Source organism: Rattus rattus, chromosome 17, assembly GCF_011064425.1.
Source record: "Rattus rattus isolate New Zealand chromosome 17, Rrattus_CSIRO_v1, whole genome shotgun sequence".
NCBI classification, from domain to species: Eukaryota; Metazoa; Chordata; class Mammalia; order Rodentia; family Muridae; genus Rattus; species Rattus rattus.
Window position 1 is genome coordinate 31335638 of NC_046170.1, and position 23474 is coordinate 31359111.

Consider the following 23474-nt stretch of genomic DNA (forward strand, 5'->3'; position numbering starts at 1 on the left):
AAGGATCATTGTCTTGGGACCAGGACCAAGTTTCACACCCCAGGTTTTATAGTGATTCCATTTTGTTCACAGTTTGAGTCATAGGGGGTGGATAAAAAGATGATCCCCATGGAGACCTTTCAAACTCCAAATCTCTAAACTACACCAAATAGTTCTAGCTCCTGAGGTCCAGGATAGTAAGAAATGGGACTGGTTCTGTAGTTTCCTAATCCAGCCCACAATGTGCAGGGATCTGTCTTAAAGCTAGATGGATTCATCAGGGTATGCTGAGCACCCTAGCTATGATGGAACTTGTTTGAGTGTTCAGTACCTCCCAGGCATAGACCTTAAGCTGATAATAGTTGGGGCTACACAGGGACTTGAAAACCCAACAGAAAGAACCAAGGTTTGACCAGTTTTAGCTTTAGTGGATCTCAGTGAGTTCCATCAGTGGGTCTGCAAGGGGTCCTCTTCTTCCAGTGCCACCCTCAGGTGGGAATGATGAATCCAGGAGTGAATTCTGTCAACCTTGACAGCCATCAGTGTGATCAGATGATAACACCATATTATGACCCCTCCAGTGGGGAGTCACAGAGTCCACTTGATGCCATTTAGCCCTGACTGGATCAGCAGGCTGGAAACCATGTAGGACATTGGGCAAGGGCTTACCAGCTCTCAGCTGGGGAAACAGGTTGTCCTGGGTCTTTTGTAGGACCTGGACAGACTGGAGTAAGTGTTGGTTAGATCTTTATTGTGGTTGCAGCTAATTTGGACTTCAGTCTAGGGCACGTTGGAGGAAGTCTTCCCCAACATAAGTTCATAAGGAGTCCCTCCTTGATGTAGGGAGTATTTCTAGCTCTTAACAGAGCAAAGGGAAGAGTGCTGTCCAGTCCTTGCCAGTCTCTATGGTTAATTTAAGGTCTTTAGGGTCCGACTGAGTTTTTCTACCTGTCCTGAACTGGAAGAAGACAGGTAGGGGTGGTATACAGTGTAATTTCCAATTAACCCAAGGCTCCACTTATACCATTTGTTTGAGTATATACATATACAGCCTGAGATAATAAGGCTAACCCTAGCCCTGAGTCATGGTTTTTGCAGTTGGAACATGGAAGGAATTAAAAAGAAAGAAAGAAAGAAGGAAAGAAAGAAAGAAAGAAGGAAAGAAAGAAAGAAAGGAAGGAGGGAAGGAAGAGGAAAACAAGAAGCAACAGGTCTGCGCTCTTGACTTGACCTTACCTGGTATTTAACCCTAGCAAGTGGATGGCTGGTTATTTCAGACATAGAGCCTGGGATCTGGTGTTTGCCTGTAGGTTTGGGTCTTTGGCTTATCTTCCTTGTTATTAACCCATCCCTCCCTTTTAGAATAGGAGTTTGCCTGTGCCATTGTGTATTGGAAGTATGGAACTTGTGGGTTTGTTTTGATTTTTGTTTTTCCTAGACAGGGTTTCTGTGTAGACCAGGCTGTCCTGGAACTCACTCTGTAGACCTGGATAGCCTCAAACTCAGGACTCCATCTGCCTTGCCTCCAAGTGCTGGGACTAAAGATGTGTGCCACCACACCCAGCTTGAATTTACTCTTTGAACAGGGTTGGAACTGTTTTTAAAAATGGGGACTTCTGCAAGTGGACTGAATGAATGCATTTTGTATCACGAAATGGCCACTGGCCTATAGGGACAAGAGTCGGAAGGTGTGGCTTAAGATATGTTTGTTGGGTTGACAAGTGGTAGACTTGTCAAGTAGACCTTCCAGGTTTGGTCTTTTGCCATGTATTAATGCTAAGCGCTGGCCCTGGTTGCCTCAGAAAACTTGCATGTCCACCTTGCTCCTTATTTTAAAACTCTTTGTTGAATAAAGATGCCAACAGCCATAGCTGGGCAGAAGCGAAATAAGTGGGGGTTTTTATACTGCGTGATCAGTTTCAGGCTCCTGCTGCCATGATTTTCCTGTCATGATGGGCTATGCTCAAAATGTGATCCCACTCTTTTTAAATTGTATGGTGGGCTGGAGAGATGGCTCAGCAGTTAAGAGCACTGTCTGCTCTTCCAGAGGTCCTGAGTTCAATTCCCAGCAACCACATGGTGGCTCACAACCATCTGTAATGGGATCTCATGTGACTGAAGACAGTGACAGTGTACCCACATACATAAAATAAATAAATTTTTTTTTTTTAAATGTGATCCCAAGTAAACCCTTCTTTAAGTTGCCTTTGTCAGGTATTCATAGCAATGAGAAAAGCAACCAATACCCTACCTGCTAAAATCTAGGTTCTTGGTGTTAGTGCAAAACCGGAGCACTGTACTTGTGGGAAGGCATCAGGGCCAGATCAAAGAGGCAGGTGTGAGTCCAAGGCCAGCCTGGTTTACAGAGCTAGTTCAGGACAGCCAGGGCTAATCTGTCTCAAAAGCAAAAAAGAATTGTGTTGGTATTTCGGTGGGCATTGCCTTGAATCTGTAGATTGCTTTTGGTAGGATGGCCATTTTTACTATGTTAATCTATCAATCCTTGTGCATGGAGGTCTTTCCATCTTCTGGTACCTTCTTCAGTTTCTTTCTTCAAAGACTTAAAGTTTTTTACTTGAAGTCTTTCACTTGCTTGGTTAGAGTTACCCCAAGATGTTTCATACTGTCTGTGGCTATTCTGAAGGGTGATGTTTCCCTGATTTCTTTCTCAATCTATTTGTCATTTGTGTATCAAAGGCTAGTGATTTTTTTTTTAAATTAATCCTGTATTCAGCCACTTCACTAAAGGTGTTTATCAGCTGTAAGTAAGAATTCCCTCGTAGAAATTTTGGGGCCATTTATGTGTCATCTGCAAACAGTGATGCATTGACTTCCTGTATCCCCTTGCTTGCCTTCAGCTTTCTTATTGCTGTAGCTAGAATTTCAGGTACTACACTGAATAGGTATATCGTCGTGAGTGATCAGTCTTGTCTCCTTCCTGACTTTAGTGAAATTGCTTTGCGTTTTCTTTCCATTTAATTTGATGTTGACTATAGGCTTGCTGTAAATGGCCTTTATTATATTTAGGAATGTTCCTTGTATCCTTAATCTCTCCAAGACTCATCATGAAGGGGTGTTGAATTTTCTCAAGACATTTTTTTGGGATCTAATGAAATGATCTTTTTTTTTTCCCCTTCAGTTTGTTTATATGGTGGATTATATTGACTGATTTTCATATTCCTGCATCTCCAGGATAAAGCCTACTTGATCATGGTGGATAACCTTTTTGATGTGTTCTTGGATTCAATTTGCAAGTATTTTGTGAGTTTTCTTTTTCCTTTCATCTATATGCATAAGGGAAACTGGTCTGTAATTCTCTTTGGTGAATCTTTGTGTGGTTTAGGTATCAAGGTAACTGGCCTCATAAAATGAATTTGGCAGGGCTGGAGAGATGGCTCAGTGGTTAAGGGCACCAACTGCTCTTCCAGAGGTCCTGAGTTCAATTTCCAGCAACCACATGGTGGCTCACAACCATCTGTAATGGGATCTGATGCCCTCTTCCGGTGTGTCTGAAGACAGCATACCACATAAAATAAATAAATTAAAAAAAAAAAAAAAGATTTTCCAACTTTGTGGAATACAGGGAATTTCCTCAGTGTCTGTTGTTATGTCTACCTTTTCATTTCTGATTTTGTTAATTTGGATAATCTCCCTATGCTTTTAATTAGTTTGGATAAGGGTTTATCCATCTTTTTTATTTTCTCAAAGAACCAACTCTTTGTTTCATTGATTCTTTGTATTTTCTTTGTTTCTATTTCTTTGATTTCAGACCTCAGTTTAATTATTTCCTGCTGTCAATTGTTAAGTTTCCCATCACTAATTTCACTAATAATCACTAATTTCTTTATGAAGGCACTTAGTGCTTTAGTGCTTTGAACTTTCCTCTTAGCACTGGTTTCATTGTATCCCATAAGATTGGGTATGTTGTATGATCATTTTCATTGAATTCTAGGAAGTCTTTAATTTCTTTTTTTTTAAGATTTTATTTATTTACTTCATGTATGTGAGTACACTTTAGCTGTCTTCAGACACACCAGAAGAGGAGATCGGATCCCCATTACAGATGGTTGTGAGCCACCATGTGGTTGCTGGGATTTGAACTCAGGACCTCTGGATGAGCAGTCAATGCTCTTAACCACTGAGCCATCTCTCCAGCCCCTTAATTTCTTTCTTTATTTCTACCTCGACCCAGGAGTCCTTCAGTAGAGAGTTGTTCAGTTTCCATGGGTTTGTAGGTCTTCTGTTGTTTCAGTTATGTTGAAAGCCGACTTCAATCTATGCTGGTCTGACAGGATGCAAGGGATTACTTTAATTTGCTTGTGTCTGTTAAGACTTGCTTTGTGACAGAGTGTGTGGTCAGTTTTGAGAAAGCTCCATGGGGTGTTATGAAGGTATACTTTTCTGTGTTTGGATGAGCTGTTCTGTAGATATCTGTCAGGTCTAGTAGGTTTATAAAATCTGTTAGCTCCAGTGTTTTTCTGTTTAGTTCTTGTCTGGGTGACCTGTCCTTGGTGAGAATGGGGTATTGAAGTCTCCTGCTCAATGTATGAGGGTCAGTGTGTGACTAAGCTTTAGTGTTGTTTCTTTTACAAATGTGTGTGCCATTGTGCTGTGGTCTAGCCCCAGTGGGGTGCAGAACCTGAAGGAGGATGTGTGGGATTGGAGAGAGACTGGGACCAACAAGTGCAGGCCACACACTCTGGCACCGGACACCCCAGGCCACCTTTGTCTATTTACATCCGTTTTCTCGTTTTCTCACATACCATCTCTTTGAAGAACTTCTGTGTATAACAATAATGTGCACACTGTACTTTGCCCCTTCCTTCTCCTCCTCGGTCTCCAGGGCTTCCTGCTAATCCATGAGCTATACCAAGAAAGAAGAAACATGCTTCAGCAGTTAATATCTAACCCAGCACATTGACAGTAACCAAGTGACCATGGTTGGTAGCAATTGTGGTTATAGTATAGAGATGTGATAGACTACATACCTAGGAAACTCTGATTTAATTATTGGTGCCTAGCATCTTCCCATATCCTAACCAGGAGATCTAATTCTTCTAGTGCCCAAGACTTTCAGCAGATTAGTAACCTGAGTCAGTTCCTGGTCCTTGTTTGGCTTACTTCTGAACATTCCTATTAAGTCTTGGAACTAATAATCCAGTAAGACCTTCCTAGCCTTTTAATAATCCTCTAGCTGTTGTGTGGACAAGTTGGTGGGCAGATTGTTGTCAGAACTAAGTTCCCATCAGAAGAAAACATCTGAACTTTAGCTAATGATCTAGACCAGGGCCTTGGGTTGACTCAACCACATCACCATCACTAATAAACAGAGGAGTAGGGATCTGTTTCACTCCCATGATTCTCAGAGACAAACAATAATAAATCATAGTCCAAGCCTTTTTATTATTTCTGGTTCTGGGGAAACATCTATCACAGATAAGGTAAAAGTAAAGACTTCCACTAGCAAAGCCAAGAATGCAAATACAAGGCAAAGGTGAACCAAGTGTTCGTTCCCTCAGGAAAAGCCAGGAGATGCTACATGAATATCCCCACAGTCCTTGCCATGTGGGGACCTAAGTGCTCAGGCCTGGCCATAAGGAGAGCAGTCTGCATCACACCCTTCTCAGCAGAGGTGTGGCCATCTCCACCTTTGTGTTTGAGGCATAACTGTTAAGAATTGGCACACTGTTTTGGTGGATTTTTTGCCTTGAGTATGTAGTGTCCTTCCCCGTCTCTTTTGATTAATTTTGGGTGCAAGTTTATTTTGTTAGATATTAGAATGGCCACACCAGCTTACCTCTTGGGTTCATTTGTTAGGAGAGTCTTTTTCCAACCCTTTACTCCGAGGTGATGCCTATACTTGGTTTTGAGGTGTGTTTCTTGTGTGCAGCAGGAGGGATCCTGTTTTTGCATCCATTCGGTTAGTCTTTGGCTTTTTATTAGGGAAAAATAAAGTGAGAGGCATCACTGACCAGTGATTGTTACTCCTGTTACGGTGGTGGTGGTGGTAGAGATTTGTGTGCTTCTCTTCTCTGGCTTTTGCTGGTGTGAGATGGTCATTGTCATGGATAGAGTTGAGTCCCTTGGGTTGGAGTTTTCTTTCTACCATCCTGTGTAGGGCTGGATTTGTAGATCGGTGTTTTAAATTTGACTTTATCGTGAAATACTTTCTTCATTATGGTGATTGAAAGTCTTGTTGGGTATAGTAGCCGGGGCTAGCATCTGGTCTCTTAGAGTCTGCAGGACGTCTGCCCAGGCCCTTCTAGCATTTATTTAGAGTCTCAATTGAGAAGAAGTTGGGTGTAATTCTAGTAGGTATCCTTATATGTTACTTGCTCTTTTCCTCTTGCAGCTTTTAATGTCCTTTGTTCTGTATGTTTAGTGTTTTAATTATGTGGCAAGCAGACTTTCTTTTCTGGTCCATCTATTTGGGGTTCTGTTTGCTTCTTGTATCTTTATAGGAGACATCTCCTTCTTTAGGTTAGCAAAATTTTCTATGATTTGTGTTGAAAATATTTTCCGGGCCTTTGAGCTGGGTTCCTTTTCCTTTCTCTATTCCTGTTATTCTTAGGTTTGGTCTTTTTATAGTGTCCTAGATTTCCTGGATGTTTGGTTTAACATTTCTTTGTCTGATGTATCTATTTCTTCTACTGTATCTTCCATGCCTGAGAGTCTTTCTTCTAGCTCTTGTATTCCGCTGGTGATGCTTGTGTATGTAATTCATGTTCACTTACCTAGACTTTCCGTTTCCAGAATTCCCTGTTTGTGTTTTCGCCAAACACTTTTTTTTTTTTTTTTGGTTCTTTTTTTTTCCGGAGCTGGGGACCGAACCCAGGGCCTTGCGCTTCCTAGGCAAGCGCTCTACCACTGAGCTAAATCCCCAACCCCCCTCCTGTTTGTGTTTTCTTTGTTGCTTCTATTTCTGTTTTCAGGTCTTGAACACTTTCAACTCTTTGTTTTCCTTGGCTCTCTTTAAGGGATTTACTCATTTCCTCTTTACGTGCCTCTGTCATCTTCATAAAGTTGGTTTTAAGGTCTTTTGCTTGTGCTTCAGCCTTGTTGGAATTTTTGGATTCTGTTTCTTCTCCAGTCTTCTCTCCTGTGTGACCTGTGATTGGCCATGGAATCTTTACTCAAGTTGGGGACTGGACTTCTGGCAGCTGGCCTGTTCTCTTGTTGAACAGGGGTTCTCTGCTTGAGCTAGGGGCAGGAATTCTGGTGTCCTGCATGACTTCTGGTCCATGAGGGAGTTGTCTGCCTTAGAGAGCTGGGATATGGTAAGGAGGAGGGGAGAGGGATAGGGTGGGTGGTCTAGCCTGGTCTTCAGACAGGTGTAGCCTGTGGGTGGATGGGGGTGTCTACCCAAGGGAACCAAGAGTATGGGTGTGGTCCTTGGGCAGGGCAGGCAGGCCGGGTAGTGGTGGGCAGCCTACCTGGTCATCTGGTGGGTGTGGCCTGTGACTAGGCAGAGGGCGTCTGCCTGACAGAGCTGGGGCAAGGGACGCAGGTGACTGGCTCACCTGATTTGATTTTCTAGCAGGTGTAGCCTATGGTTTGGCAGCCCACATCCTTATTTAATATTAAGTTTCTTGTTTTCATTTATATATGAGTTCATCTGTATGTATGCTCCATGTGTGCTGGTGCCTGCAGAGGCCGGAGGAGGGCATCATATCCCCTGGAGTTGGTATTGAGGTGGTCGTGAATGTCTGGCGTGGGTGATGGGAACTGAACTCCAGTCCTCTGGAGGAGCAGGAAATGCTCTTAATCCTTGAGTGTCTCTCACCCCTCCAATTGTTTATCACTAAAAGAAATGTTTATGAGACGAGTGTTTGGTCAGCACGTGTGTCTGAGCATCACTGGGGTGCCTGGCACCTGAGGGATGTAGAAGGTGTGAGATTCTCCTGGAATGGAGTTTCAGACAGTTGTGTTCTGCCATGTGGGTACTGGGAATTGAACCCTGGTCCTCTGGAAGAGCAGTGAACATTCTTTTTTTTTTTTTTTTTTTCGGAGTTGGGGACCGAACCCAGGGCCTTGCGCTTGCTAGGCAAGCGCTCTACCACTGAGCTAAATCCCCAACCCCTAGCAGTGAACATTCTTAAGCCACCTCTCTGGTTCCCATGGGAGGAGAATAATATCTGCAGCAGTTATAACAACAACAACAATAATAATAATAATGTGTCCTGGGTCATTCTAATTCCCTTGGGAGGAGAATAATAACTGCAGCAGTTATAACAACAACAACAACAACAACAACAACAATAATAATAATAATAATAATGTGTCCTGGGTCATTCTAGTTCCCTTGGGAGGAGAATAATAACTGCAGCAGTTATAACAACAACAACAACAACAACAACAACAACAATAATAATAATAATAATAATAATAATAATAATAATAATAATGTGTCCTGGGTCATTCTAGTTCCCTTGGGAGGAGAATAATAACTGCAGCAGTTATAACAACAACAACAATAACAATAACAACAACAACAACAATAATAATGATAATAATAATAATAATAATAATAATAATAATAATGTGTCCTGGGTCATTCTAGGTACTGGTAATTCGTGTCTTTGTTGCTCCATTTTAGATTTCTGTTGGTTGGGCAAGGTCTTGCCACATAGCCAGGCTGACCTGGAACTTGTGGATCCTGCCGTAACCTGTCAGGTACTACTACACCACCACACCCAGCTGCTCTCCCTTTTTCCTGGCCAGTTTGGTTAGCGTTTTATTGATGTTACTGATTTTTCTTAGGAGTCGCTTTGGTTCTATTGCATTTCTCCATCTTTCCTGTTTGAGATTGGTTTCTGCTCGTCCTAGGGCTTGCTCTGAGTTTTAAAAGCACTCAAGGTTAGGGTGGGAACTGGAGTGCGAATGACCTAAGGTCATTAACTGAAAACTATTTAGCATCTGGTGTGGTATCTCATTCATGCCATCCCTGCATTTGGTAGCTTGAGGCAGGAGGATCATAAATTTGAGGTTAGCCTAGGCTAGATGAGACCCTATCTCTAAAAGTAAATAAAGAAAAGGAGCAGGTGGTCTGAAACTCTCTTAATTGCTTCATTTTAAGGTTTATTTATTTCATGTATGCAAGCTCACTGTCATTGTCTTCAGACACACCAGAAGAGGGCATCGGATCTCTTTACAGATGGTTGTGAGCCACCATGTGGGTGCTGGGAATTGAACTCAGGACCCCTGGAAGAGCAGTCAGTGCTCTTAACCGCTGAGCCATCTCTCCAGCCCCCTCTTAATTGCTTTAGTTGTTCATTGTTACTTAATTGCTGGGAGCTGTTTTAAGGATCCAGTCAAGGCCTCAAGCACACTAAGAATTCTTTGTTCTGTTAGTGTTTTGTTACAGTGGCGAATGCCTGAGAGAAACAAGTCAAAAGAGGATTTATTGTGGCCCCTCATCCCATCTTTTTAAATCTAAGGTGATGGGGTTGGGGATTTAGCTCAGTGGTAGAGCGTTTGCCTAGCAAGCGCAAGGCCCTGGGTTCGGTCCCCAGCTCCGAAAAAAAGAAAAGAAAAAAAAAAAAATCTAAGGTGACATTGAACATCTCCAGTGGGATGCGTGTTACAGTCTGCTTATCTCTTCTCACTTACTGGCAACCAGGAAGCAGGAAGACAGGAAGGGGCTGGAGACAAGGTTTATCTCCTAGGGCACGCCTTGGCAACCTGCTTCCTCTTAAGTCCCACCCCCTACTTTTCACTAAGGCCACCAGGAAAGCCCACTGGGATTAATCTGTAGATGAAGGAGGGGCCCTCATGATTCACCCACTTGTCAGTGATTGGAAGGGGGAGGGGAGTGCGTGGCAGGGGTGAGCCTTTGATTCAGGGGCTCACCTCGTAACCAGACCTTGACAGCCACAGGGCTATATGCCAAGCCCTGAGTGTTTTTCCTTTTTCCCTTGTAATTTCCATCTTTGCAGAAGTTCCTTATTTCTTCATTCATATTTGCCATTTACATTAAAGCTAGTGTGGGAGTCATAGTTGCTTTAAATTACTGACAGCCTCAGGAGTTGGGGGTTCCGGCTTCTGTTTTGTCTCTCGATGGTAGGCTGTCTTCTTTATTCTTTTCTTTGAGACAGGATTTTTTTTGTGTAGACCAGGCTGGCCTTGAACTCACAAGAGAGCTGCCTGCTTCTGCCTCCTGAGCAGGCAGCACCACCACCTGGCAGACGGGATTCCTGCCTTTCTGTATGTGCGTCTCCTCATGGTGCAAAGCAGGTATTGACATGGTGCTGCTTCTGAAGAAGGGGTGTTATTTTTCAGGGGTGTGTAGTAGTCTGAACAGACCATTCTGGGTGTCAAGCAGGTCAGATCCGTAATAACAAGGTTCCTTTTCTTTTCTTCCAGTTGTGCCTTTGTGCTTCTGTGCCTTTACCCCAACCCAGAAAATGATGGGGTCCCAGGTGAGTCATCTGCACAGTGCTCGTTTGGTTTTCATTTCACTTTGGAACACTATTTATAGAAGAGGAGCTAGAAAGCAGCATCGTGAGCTAGATCAGGACTGGAGAGCCGGCCCAGAGGATGAGAGCCCTTCCTGCACACGCACGAGCACCTTCATGTGGACCATGGTGGGCTTCGCCCTGGCCAGTATCTCAAGTGCTATGAAGGGCAAGACAAGAGGATTGCTGCAGCTTTCTAGAGTCTAACTCCATGGTCAGTGAAATTCCATCTGTCCTTGACATTTTGGGGGTCCCTCGTGTTTTCAGGGGCTGATAGAAAAGTTCTTGTGCAGTACAGGGCAACTCTCGATCTCGCTGTGTTTAGAGCAGTCATTTGTAACCTTCCTAAAAACATTTATTAATTATGTACAGTGCTCTGCCTGCATACATGCTTGCACACCAGAGGAGGGTGCCAGATCCCTCCTCTATAGATGGTTGTGAGCCACCATGTAGTTGTTGGGAATTGAACTCAGCGCCTCTGGAAGATCAGGGCTCTCAACCTCTGACCCATCTCTCCAGCCCCCTAACACTCCCTTTAATACATACAGTTCCAAATCTTGTGTTGACCCCCAACCATAAAATTATTTTTGTTGCCACTTCATAGCTAATTTTGCTACTGAATGTACGTTATTTAGTGTAAAAATTATGTGACTATCTGTGGTCTTAGGCAACCCATGAGTCATTTAACCCACCATCCTTTGGGGGTTGTGACATACAGGTTGAGAACCTCCGATTTAGATGATGTCCCTGAGTTTCGGATCTGCCTCTGTCCTGAGGCCTGGGTTTACAGACATGTGTCACTGTCCCTGGTCTATGTTGTTCTGGGATGGAGCCTATGTTTTGTACATGCTAGGCAAGCATCCTACCGGCTGAGCTGCATCCCCAGTCCACAGTGCTAGTTCCGAGGACGTCTTAGTTGCCTCCAGGTTTTAACAATTGGTGCACAGTTTTCGTGGAAGCATACGTTTTCAACTCATTAGAATGGGTATCAAGGATCGCTGGACCACACAGGAAAAAATGACTAATTTCATAAAAATATCGTATTAAACGTCCAAATAGCTATACCACTTTTCATTCCCAGAACCAATCAGAGAGAATGTGCTTCCCTTTCCTCACCAGCATTTGGCACGGCCAGTATTCTGGATTTGTTCATTTTGATGAACACGTAGCAGTATCTTGTTATAATATTCAATTCTCTGACTGACACTTTCCCCACCTTTGTGTGTGTGAAGTGACCAGATCTATTGCTTATTTCTTAGTCAGGAGGTTTGTTTTCTTGAGTTTTGAGAATTATTTGTACATGGTAAATACTTTTTTTTGAGACATTATGTAGCCTAGCTGTCCTAGAGCTCACTATATAGGACAGACTGGCCTCAAACTCAACAGAGGAGATCCTGCCTCTGCCTCTGCCTCTGCCTCCCCTCCCAAGTGCTGGGACTAAAGACGTGTGCCACCACACTTGACTATTTTGTATTTTCTAATCTTAGCCAGGCATGGTGCTCCAATCTCATTTGTCCTTATATCATGCTTACTTTCCAGATGGACATAAATACCAGGTCATAATCATGCCTAACACGATACAACTATCCCTGGTAGTGCAAACACATGTGTAACTTTCAGTATAGGTGACAGCATCTCTTGAGGGACATTATTTTCATATCTCTACCTTAGATAATCACTGATAATTGCTGTTACATGACATAGTAAAGAAAATCAGGAAAGAAAACAAATACGCATTCTTAACAAAATATGACAGAAATACTCAAGTCAATCGAAATCCTGCCTACACCTTGTGTGTGGCCTTGGCCGGTGTTTATCACCACTTTCCTCTACTATTCAGTTGTGTTTCCTCCACCCTCAGCAAGCAGGGTGGCTTTCTTCCTGGAGGAGTGACTCATACTTTCTTTCCTGATGGGAATGTTCCCTTTGTCATCCTGCCTGGGTTAGGTTGTTGTAGTTTTCCATTGACTTTCATCACAGGACATGGTACCAACAAGAGATGCCCTAAAGGACCTCATATATTCCAGACACAATCTTTCTTACCTCCATTGTGGAGGAGCAATCCGATTTCCTCTTGGTAATCTGGATTAGTCACCCCTCCTAACATTGTTATTTCTTTTATAGTCTGTTGGCTTCAGGAATCAGAAGCCTTAAGGGAGAAGTCTGAGCTTCAGTTGAGTGAGAGATTTGTTGTGCCTCATTGCAAGAGCACTTCCCCCATCTGGAACCAAAACTTCTACACTAGCAAAACCTAAGGTCATAGGAAAGGAAGCAAAAAAATTCCTAGTGTGTCACCAGGGGTGATAGCAAGTGGAATTATTCTATTTTCTACCCCTTAATTCCTGGACCTATGGATCCTGGCTATGGGGAAAGAACATAGCATATATTGGACCCTGATCCAAAGCATATATTGTCTTCAGGAGAACCCTGCTCCAGCCCTCCATGCTGCTGCCACCTAATTGTCGCTATAACTTGTCTTCAAAGGCCATTCCATCTTTCCATCAGGCCAGCTGCCTCAGGATGGTGGGGAACAAGTAAGACCAGGGACCACTGTCGCACTTCTTTGACTATGAAGTGAGCTCCTTAGTCAGAAACAACACTGGGTAGAATACCATGATGGTGGATTAGACATTCTGTAAGTCCACAGATGGTGGTTTTGGCAGAAGCCTTACATAAGGGTAAATCTATAACCAGAATAAGTATCTACCCAATAAGGACAAAGTGTTGTCCTTTTCACTGAGTAAGTGGTTTAATGTAGTCCGTCTGTCACCAGGTCACTGGCTGGTCACCCCAGATAATGGTGTCATATCTGGGGCTCAGTGTTGGTCTCTGCTGCTGGCAGATCTGGTCCTAAGCAGCAGCTGTAGCCAGGTCAGCCTTGGTGAGTGGAAGTCCACGTTGTTAAGTATGCACCATAGCCACTTTGTTCCTGTGCCCATTAGGGGAATGACAGATGGCTGGGGAAAGAGGCTGACTACACAGGACAGGTCATCCTACCTGCTTGGTACTGAATGCCTCTTCTGCTGAAGTCACCTTTGATGGGCGTTTACATGGAACACAAAATCCTTATATCCTTTGCCTATATGGAGAGGTCAGTCCACATACTTCTTCCCGGGTGTCTTTCTCACCAATTTTCCAATCATGTTCTTTCCAAGTCCCTGACCATCTAGTCAATCCATTGGCTACAGCCCATGAATCAGGGAACAATTGTACATCTGGCCATTTCTCCTTCCAGACAAAATGTATGACGTTGTGTCCTGCCTAAAGTTGTACCTACTGTGAAGATTTGCCTTCCCTGGTGTCTTTCAGGGTTGTCCCAGAGGGCGTCGTAATGCTGCAGCTGTCCACTTCCGGGTGGAGCCTGCATAGTGTGCAGAACCGTCAGTAAGCCAGGCCCTGGTCGTCTTCAGTCAGCCGATCATAGGGCGCCCCCCATGAGACTGTAGGTGCTTGCCTGGCAGTAGATAGCATTGTAATGACAGTAGAGACCGTGGATAGGCATCTGGACACCTTCATGTACCTACTGTGGCATGGCGGGCAACAGTATGGTAACTTGGTAGTTCATTGTCAAACGTTCAGTTTTCACTAAGGCCCAATGGCAGACCAACAGCTGCCTCTCAAAAGAATAGTTGTCTGCAGATGATGGTAGAGCCTAGCTCCAAAATCCCACAGGTCTCCTCTGTGATCACCTACAGGGGCCTGCCAGAGGTGCCAGACAGCCTCCCTGTCTGCCACTGACACCCCAAGAACCATCGGGTCTGCTGGGTCGTGTGGTCCAAGTGGCAGAGCAGCCTGGACCTGCTGAGAGCCCACAGAGTTAGCAGCTTTTTCAGTCACCTGATATGTGGGTGGGAGTAATGAGCAAGTGAGGAATGTGCTGTCTACAGGATCCAAAAGACCCACTAAAAGTTGTGCTTCTGGGGTTGGGGATTTAGTTCAGTGTGGGGTTGGGGGTTTAGCTCAGTGGTAGAGCCTAGCAAGCACAAGGCCCTGGGTTCAGTCCCCAGCTCCAAAAAAAAGAAAAACAAAAAAAAAGTTGTGCTTCTTTCTTGTGGTGGGAGGGGCCACTGCAATAACTTATCCTTCTTAGAACGAATGTCTCTGCCTGTCCCACATCACTACACTCCTAAGAATTTCACTGAGGTAAAAGGCCTTTGAATTCTGGTTGGACTTATGTCCCATCTCTGATGTGCATATGTGTTACCAACAAGTCCAAAGTGGTTGCTGCCTTCTGTTCACTCAGTCCGATCAGCATGATGTCACCAATATGGCGCAGCAATATATTTTGTGAAATAGATGATCAAGGTCCGATTGAAAGCTTCATGCAGGCACAGTGGCACAGTCTAACCTCAGTTCATTGGAGGCAGAGGCAGCTGAAGGTGGATCTGAGTTTGAGGCCAGCCTGGTCTCCAGAGCAAGTTTCAGGGCAGCCTGGTCTCCAGAAAGAAACCTGTCTCTTGGGGGCGAGGGGAGGAAATCCAGCTGAAAAGAAATTGTTTCTGGTGGTCTTACGGACAAGTACTGAGAAAAAAGGGCATTTACTAGGCCAATAATTATAAACCATGTGCTAGGAGATGTTAATCTGCTCAAGGACACCACATCTGGTGGTGGGAACACCACCCCTGTATCTTTCAAGTCCTTAATGGTGGCACCATTTCTGCAGTTCCTCCAGGGATGTACTACTGCTTTTGATTTACTATTTTCCCTGACAGAAACAACTCTAAAGGCTTCCATTTAGCCTTTCCAACCATAATGGCCCTCACTCCACAGGTCAGGGAACCAGTGTGAGAATTCTGCCAACTTCTAAGTACATGCATCCCGATTACACATTCTGGAACTGGAGAGACCAGAGGATGAGTGTGGGGACCCAGTCGGACTTCAACCAAGATGCCATGAGTCATCTGACCTCTGTAAGCTCCTACTTTAATTGGAGGACAATGATGTTTTTGGGGTTTTCAGAATCAGCATCAGTTCAGAATCAGTATCCAACAGACCCAGCTAATCTGACTGCCTCCTTTCCCACTGTACAGTTCCCCTTGTACAGGCCATAGGTCCCTGGGGAAGAGCTACAGAAAGGCTAAGTAATGTTTTTAGGCATTTTATCAAGGTCTTTCCTTCATCCATGGTCTCCTGGGTCTGCAAACTGGCTCAAGTGTGGAAATTGGTTCACAGGCTGAGATTCCCCTTGTCCCATGATCCAATGTAGCCTTTGGTTTGTTAAGAGAGTTTTTATCCGTTTATACGACTGCTTTAAAAGAAGAAAAGAAAAAGAAAAAGAAAGCAGTAAGCTTCTTATTCACTTCATGCCTAGAAGCGCCATGGTTGATTAGCCAGTACGAAAGGTCTGTATGGGTCACGTCGTTATAAAATTCACCTTACCTGTGCTGACCACCACAGACCATTATGGACGTTGCTTTGTCTGTGCTTCCCATTTAGGTCAGAACACTCACCTTGCCTTTGGTGAGTCAGTGCTACTACCTGGCCCCTGCTACTTGGGGACCTGATTAAATTCAGGCCTGATCAACTCGCATTTAACTCATCTGAGCAGTAACATCCCCAACCTCAGTGGCACAGCCTGGCACAAGGAAAAGGACAGCGAAGCTCGTCAGATGTGCTGGTGCCCCTCACCACTTTGCATCTAACAGGATTAGTGCCGGGCACTAGTGATTAACTGAGTTACCAATAATGCGTTGGTGTCACCCTGAGTAGTAAAAAGCACTTCCCCTTGGAGTCATGTAGCAAGACTGCCATGTGAATCCTGTCTGTCCCTTCGTTGTGTTATGTAAGTGGGGTCTGGATGTGCAGTATGTGTCGTGTGGGAGTGGTGTCTGTCCCTAACAAAGAGCTTTGCTCTGTCTTTATCGAGCAGCACAGAGAGCACCACATGGGAATGGGTTTAACTTTCACAAGGGATTAAGTCCCTGATTTCAGCTGGCACAGATAGCACACATTATCTACCAAAAATTATTTAACATTTATGGTTTTTAGGAAGTTGTTTTCAACCTCTGTATTTGCAGCTTTCAATAAATGGTACACATGCATTACCCTGGGTCAAAGGCATTGAAAATACATAAGATCAGAGCTGTGCACTAGCTCAGGCTGTAAAAGTTATTACTTAGTAAACCCAAGGCATCTAAGGTTGTTCTCTTAAAGGCAGGTTAAATCAAGTTTGAGTAACAGTAGTGCTGGCAGTCTCAAGCTTTACGTGACCTTAAATAAGTGACTTTGGCTGTGAAGTCCTGCAAAAGTTCCAGTCTCTCAGAATGTAAGGTATTTCAGAATATTGCATTGCCATATCTGTTCACCGCATATGTGCCTGGTGCCCTTGGAGCCCAGAAGAGGGTATCTGATCCCCTGGGACTGGGGTTACAGTGGCGAGCTGCCAAGTGAGTTCTGAGAATCAAACCCACATCCTCTGGAAGAGTAGCCAGTGCTCATAACCACTAAGCCATGTCTGCAGCCCCTGTCAAAGATGTTCTTAGTCCGTACTGTGTTTTGGGGTGTTTGTTTTTTAATTACTCAGTGGGTTAACTTCAGTTTTGTGTGTGGATTTTTTTGGTTTCTTTTTGTTTGGGGGGTTTTTTTTTGGGGGGGGTGTTTTTTCTAGATAGGGTTTCTCTAAGCCCTGGCTGTCATGGAACTCTGTAGACCAGGCTGGCCTGGAACTCAGAGATCCTACCTCTGCCTCCCTAGTGCTGGAATTAAAGGCAGATGCTGCCACCACCAACTGGCTGGGTTTGTTTACTTTTGTTGGGGTGATGGGGATAGGATCCTGCTATGTAGCTGGTGTTGTCATGGAAACTATGTAGTTCAGGCCTGCCTTGAAATCATGGCCCTCCTACCCCAGCTTCCCAAGTTCTGGGATTACAAGTGTGCACCACTTTTGACCTTATTAGAGCATAACTCCCTCATTCTGTTCATTCTTAATCTTATGAGAGGCACGGCGTCCACACCCCTAACCCAGCAGCACACAGGAGGCGGGCGGGGGTAGCCCTCTGTAAATTGAGCTCCAGCTAGTGCTATGTAACAAGACAGTGTCAAACCCCTTTTCTTTCGTGTGTGCTATAGCGTCTGTATTTCGGTCTTCAGAAGTTGTTCCTCTCTTCCATGGGAAGTTCCAGGGGTTGAACTCAGGTCATCAGCACGGATGACCAGTTTCCCACCGCGTCACACTGCCTGCTCTTTCCTTATTCCTGTGTAGTAACAGTGCGCACAGTAAAGTACCGTGGAGGGATATAGCTCTGCTAATAGTGCGCCTGCCGTGCATCCTTGAGCTTCATCCCTAGGACCCCTCCCCACCCCAGAAAAGAAACAGCGTGTAGTGTGAGCGCTCTGTGCACATCTGGGTCAAGAAGTGAGCTACTGGGATGGAAAGATGGCTCAGCAGTTCAGAGCACTGACTGCTCCTCCAGAGGTCCTGAGTTCAATTCCCAGCAACCACATGGTGGCTCACAACCATCTGAAATGGGATCTGATGCCCTCTTCTGGTGTTTGAAGACAGGGCCAATGTTTCACATACATGAGCTACCCACTCCTCTGATGCCTTCTCAGTTGAGCCCCTCTTGTGGAGTTGGTTGTGTTTTGGTTTCTTGTTACATTTTAAAAATTGTGCGTGTATGGGTGGGGGTTGGGAGACGTGTGCCACAGTGTACATGTGGAGGTCGGAGGACAACTTGCAAGGTTAGTTTTCTCCCCCACATGGTGAGGAACTCACGTCTTCAGACTTGACAGGAAGCACCTCTACCCAGATAACCATCTCATTAGCTCTGCGTGTTCAGGTTACATTAGCTGGTAGAAGCAAGGGACAGTCTTACTGGCAAACAGCAATGTCATACTCCTTAGCAATACCTAAGCCGTGGCTCACAGTCTAGTTGTAGCTTTACCCAAAGCTCACAGAACTCTCATTTGGAGAAGTCATTGGCAAGGTCATGAGCAGCATAGGAAACACAGGGCTCAGTGCCACGGGTGTGTGGGGCTGGGTCCAAGTGTGCAGCCAGTGTTCAGTGTTTGTCAGGACTGTGATTGATGGGGTGGATGCTCGGTATTTTCTGCTTCTGGCTTCACCGCCTGACTGCCAGTTCTTAGGAGTTGGTTAAAAGCAGGCAGATCTGTTAGAATGGATGGAGCGAGTGTCCTCACCTGATCCAAGACAGCTTGGTGTGGAGGCGGGAGAGAAATGTCCTTAGCACACGTCCAGGACAAGGCAGAGCAAGTGCGTGTGAGAACCTGCACATAGGCTTAGTTAAAATCTGACGCGGTGGCAGCAAGGATCTTAGTGGTAGGCCTCAGAGGCCTGCTTTCCAGTCCTTCCCACCTACACCAGAAGCAGCCTGGTGTCTTTAGAGAGACTGCTGCTCTGCACACTCCCTCGGCTCTCGTCTTTTCAATTCCTGTTTTATCGCTGCTTTCCTTTTCCTCTGAGACTGCGTCCCCTTTATGGCAATGGTTCTCAGCCTGTGGGTCATAGATCAGGTATTAGCTACAATTTATAACAGTAGCAAAATTACAGTTATGAAGTAGCAACAAAATAACTATAGTTTGGGGTCACCACAACAGGATGAACTGCATTAAAGGTCACAGCATTAGGAAGGTTGAGAACCTTCTACTGTTCCAAGGCTATGCAGTCCTTGGCTGTCCTGCAAAACTGTGGACCAGGATGACCTCTGACTCAGAGATCCACCTGCCTCTGCCTTCCGAGTGCTGGGATTAAGGACGTGTTCCAGGCTTCAGCGCGTTCTCAGTGGTTCCTTGAGAAAGGTCTTCAGTTTCCTTTGTCATTTGACGTCGGCCTCTGCCTTGTGGATTTGTCTTTCTAGCTTTTATTTTTGAGCCCTGACTAGATTGAAGTTTGATATGTAGACCAGGCTGGCCTCAAGCTCAGATCCGCCTGCCTCTATCTCCCAAGTGCTGGGGTTCAAGGTGTGCACCACACCTGACTGAATAACTCCTCACTGCTGAGAGCTGTGACAGCAGCACCATGGGGCTGTGAATGTGGCCAGAGTAACTTCCTGCTTCCTTTCTCTTTCCCAAAGCTAATCACTTTAGAAGGAACTGTGTCATTTCAGGGGTCCGTTTCATTCACTGATGTGACTGTGGACTTCTCCCAGGAGGAGTGGGAGCAGCTGGACCCCTCCCAGAGGATTCTGTACATGGACGTGATGCTGGAGAACTACAGCAACTTACTTTCAGTGGGTAAGGGCGGCTTTGGGAAATGGCTCTTTAAGCTGGAATGGTAGGAGCTGTGGACAGTGTGGTCAGCGTGGTCAGTTCAGAATTGTTTAGTGAACTCCAAGGAGGAAAGTGAAAAGCTGGTAGATGTGATATCTGAGGTTTTGAGTACATTTGAGGTTTATGGTTTGTTTATCTTTAAGACAGGGTCTCACATGTGTGGCCCTAGTTGGTCTTGAACTCAGATCATCGGCCTCTAACCCTCCTGCCCCAGTGCTGGACAAAAGATGCATGCTGTGAAAGGTTTTCTCTATCCCAGCCTGGCCTTGAACCCAGTATGTAAGTCAAGTATAGTTTCCGATTCTCCAAGTACTGCAATCACAGCCCGCACTACTATTCCTGGTTACATGGTGCCGGGATGGAGCCCAGGGCATTTTTAGGTATGGTAGGTAAGCACTGCGTAACAGAGCTACATTTCCAGCCTCCTTTAAAACTAATTTTCAATTCCAAAAACCTTTAGGATGACTAAGAACTCAGGGTGACCTGTACTTCTGATCCCTTGGACTTGTGTTTGGTTCCCATTTTCCATGTTGAAGGGCTCACAGCCACCTGAACCACCAGCTCCAGGGGGTTCTGAAACCTCCGACTCTGGTGGTACCTGTACTTACAGACATTAAAAAACAAACAAACAACAACAACAACAACAACAAAAACCCTAGGGCTCATATTGGTGGTGGGGGAGAACTGCAGGTGCTTCTCTCTGACTTCCTCACATGACGGGCGTGCATGTGCACTCACACATAAGTAAAGAGTATAAGTTGCATGTAGTGTTGCACACTCTAATCCCAGCACTGAGGCGGCAGAGGCACATAGATCTCTGTGAGTTCAAGGCCAGCCCGGTCTACATGGAATGTTCCAGAACTGCCAAGACTATCTCTAAAAAAGGGTGGTGGTGGGCTGCAGCTATAAGTCAGTGGTTAAGAGTGCTGGCTATTCTTCCAGAGAACATGAGAATGATTCCTAGCATTTACACGAGGCTAACACCCTTCTGTAACTGCAGTTCCAGAAGACCTGGTGCCCTCTTCTGGTCTCTGTGGGCTCTGCACACAGACTCAGACTTAGCAAACAGATAAAACACCATACATACACATAAAAGTAAATAAATCTTTTAAAAATTATTTTATGTATGGGTGTTTTGCCTGCCCATTCGTCTGTGTGCCATGTGTGTGCCTGGATACCGTCAGAAGCTAGAAGAGAGTGTTGGAATCCCCCGGAACTGGAGTGACAGGTGGTTGTAAGCCACCATGTAGGTGTGGGGATTGAACCCAGATCCTCTGAAGAACAGTCAGTTCTCTTAAGGTCTGAACTAGCTCTCCAGTTCTGTAATTTTTTTTAAGTAAGTTATGTTCAGGGCTGGGGAGAGTATACACGTGCCCACTGCAGCCTCCCTGGAATTCCATCTTTGGAAGGCCAGTAAGACCAAGCACATCAGTGAGCTCTGGGTTTGACAGAGAGACCCTGCCTCCTTGAGTAAGGCAGAAGAGCAGTAAAGAATGGTTGCTGGTGTAAGCCAGGAGCCTCCACCTGCATGTGTACCCACACCCACATACGTGCAAACATGCGCACATACATACATCACACGTACGTGAACATGAGAAAAGGAAAAGTTTCGAGTTATTTGGGGGCTGGTGAGGTAACATGGTGGATAAAAGGCCTTTGCCATACAACCTTCATGACTTGAGTTGATGCCCAGAACCCATGGAAAAGTCAGAGACCTGACTCTGTGGAGTCCTCTAATATCTACTCCCTCCCCGTATGCTCTCTTTTTGGAAACAGGGACTGGCCAGGACTCACTGAGCAGACCATGCTAGCCTCAGACTCGTAGAGATCCACCTGCCTGGATGAACACTGTGCTGGGATAAAAGGTGTGGGCCACTGTGCCTGCCCATTATTGTCATCAGTTGTTTTGATGTAAGAGGTGTAATTCAGTTGGTAGTCAGCTCTGTGGTGGGCGCACTTGTGGGGATTTCCCACTCTAACAAAGAGAGAGATCAAGAGTCTTTCATTGTGTTTTGTCCTAGAAGTATGGAAGGCTGATGACCAGGTGGAAAAGGACCCCAGAGAACCGGATAAGCAGGCACGATCACTTACAACCCTCAAGAACCAACCACCAACTGAAGAAAGAGGCAGTCTCTTTGGAAATACATTGAATCTGAACACAGACTTGGTGTCGTTACGACAAGTTCCCTACAAGTATTATTTATATGGGAAAACCTTGATGTACAATTCAGACCTGCTCAGCAGTAGGAGCTGTGTAGTAGAGAAAGGAGACGAGTGTGGTGGACTTGGGGAACCACTTCTGTACCTGAAACAAGAGAAGCCCCGTGCTGGGCTTCAGTACTCAGAATATAACGGAAATGGAAGGGCTCTCAGCCATACGGACGCCATCTTTAAACATCAGAAAATTAAGAGCTTGGTTCAGCCTTTTGTCTGTAATTACTGTGACAAGGCCTTCTCCTTCAAGTCCCTGCTTGTTAGCCACAAGAGGATCCACACGGGAGAAAAGCCCTACGAGTGCAATGTGTGCCAGAAAACCTTCTCCCATAAGGCAAACCTCATCAAGCACCAGAGAATTCACACTGGAGAGAAACCCTTTGAGTGTCCCGAGTGCGGGAAAGCATTTACCCACCAGTCAAACCTTATTGTGCACCAGAGAGCACACATGGCGAAGAAGCCCTATGGATGCAATGAATGTGGAAAGACATTTGCTCAGAAGTTTGAGCTCACCACACACCAGAGAATTCACACAGGAGAGCGGCCCTATGAGTGTAACGAATGCGCAAAAACCTTCTTTAAGAAATCAAACCTCATCATACATCAGAAAATTCACACAGGGGAGAAACGCTACGAGTGCAGTGAGTGTGGGAAGTCATTCATCCAGAACTCCCAGCTCATCATCCACAGGAGAACCCACACCGGGGAGAAGCCCTATGAGTGCACGGAGTGTGGCAAGACGTTCAGCCAGAGGTCAACGCTCAGGCTACACCTGAGAATCCATACGGGAGAGAAACCCTACGAGTGTTCGGAGTGTGGGAAAGCCTTCAGCAGGAAGTCTCGCCTCAGCGTCCACCAGAGGGTTCACATGGGATAGTCCTGAGGTCACAGGCAAACTGCTGCAGAAAACCATCAAGCCAGAATTCTTCTGGTGAGGGGGAAGCCCTCATGAAGATACTGAAGGAACTTGGGAAATTCTATTAAGATGTAATCGAACTCAAAAACTGTAGAAAGGGTACCTAAGAATATTATACTAAGGCCTGGAGAGATGGCTCAGTGGTTAAGAGCTCTGGCTGCTCTTCCAGAGGCCCTGAGTTCAAATCCCAATAACCACATGGTGGCTCACAATGAACTGTAATGGGATCTGATGCCTTCTTCTAGTGTGTCTGAAGACAGCTACATTGTATTCGTTTACATAAAATAAATAATTCTTTTTATAAAATATATATTATACTGGAAGTTATAATATCCAGCTAAAGAGTGCATATCCAAATCTATGTGTGTATTTCAGTACATACATATCCAGGTCCAATTGTAAATAGATACACCCAGCTCCGTGTCCATGAGCTTTTGGCGTTTTGTGCTTCTGAGGATCAAGTCTAGGGTCTTACTGTGGTAGGCAAGACTCTTTTTAAACCACTGATCTATATCTGCTATCCACAGTGAATTTTTTAAAATCTTGAATGATGTGAATATTCTGAGAGGAAATGTAAACCATATACAGACAGTACCTCAGACATTTATATGTAAGGCTAGACCACAAAACACAAATGGTTTTAAATCCGCTTATGTAAGCTCAGTAGCTACAGGAAATTTGAA

The 23474-nt window shown here is 45.0% G+C and overlaps 1 protein-coding gene across 6 annotated transcripts in view; it reads left to right on the forward strand.

The window, feature by feature from the left end:
• The window catches only part of Zfp1 (ZFP1 zinc finger protein), a 31509-nt gene extending 8410 nt beyond the window's left edge, over positions 1-23099 (forward strand). Inside the window, exons 1-4 of one of the 6 annotated variants that reach the window (XM_032887566.1) lie at positions 7177-7256; positions 10342-10397; positions 19466-19625; positions 21683-23099. In XM_032887566.1, the coding sequence (XP_032743457.1) occupies positions 10383-10397; positions 19466-19625; positions 21683-22752 (1245 nt within the window). In that variant the 5' untranslated portion in view covers positions 7177-7256; positions 10342-10382 and the 3' untranslated portion in view covers positions 22753-23099. Of the gene's footprint in view, positions 1-7176; positions 7257-10341; positions 10398-19465; positions 19626-21682 lie in introns of those variants that run through there. The other 5 variants (XM_032887570.1, XM_032887568.1, XM_032887565.1 and 2 more) reach the window with 5 other exon arrangements.
• Positions 23100-23474: the final 375 nt, after the last annotated feature.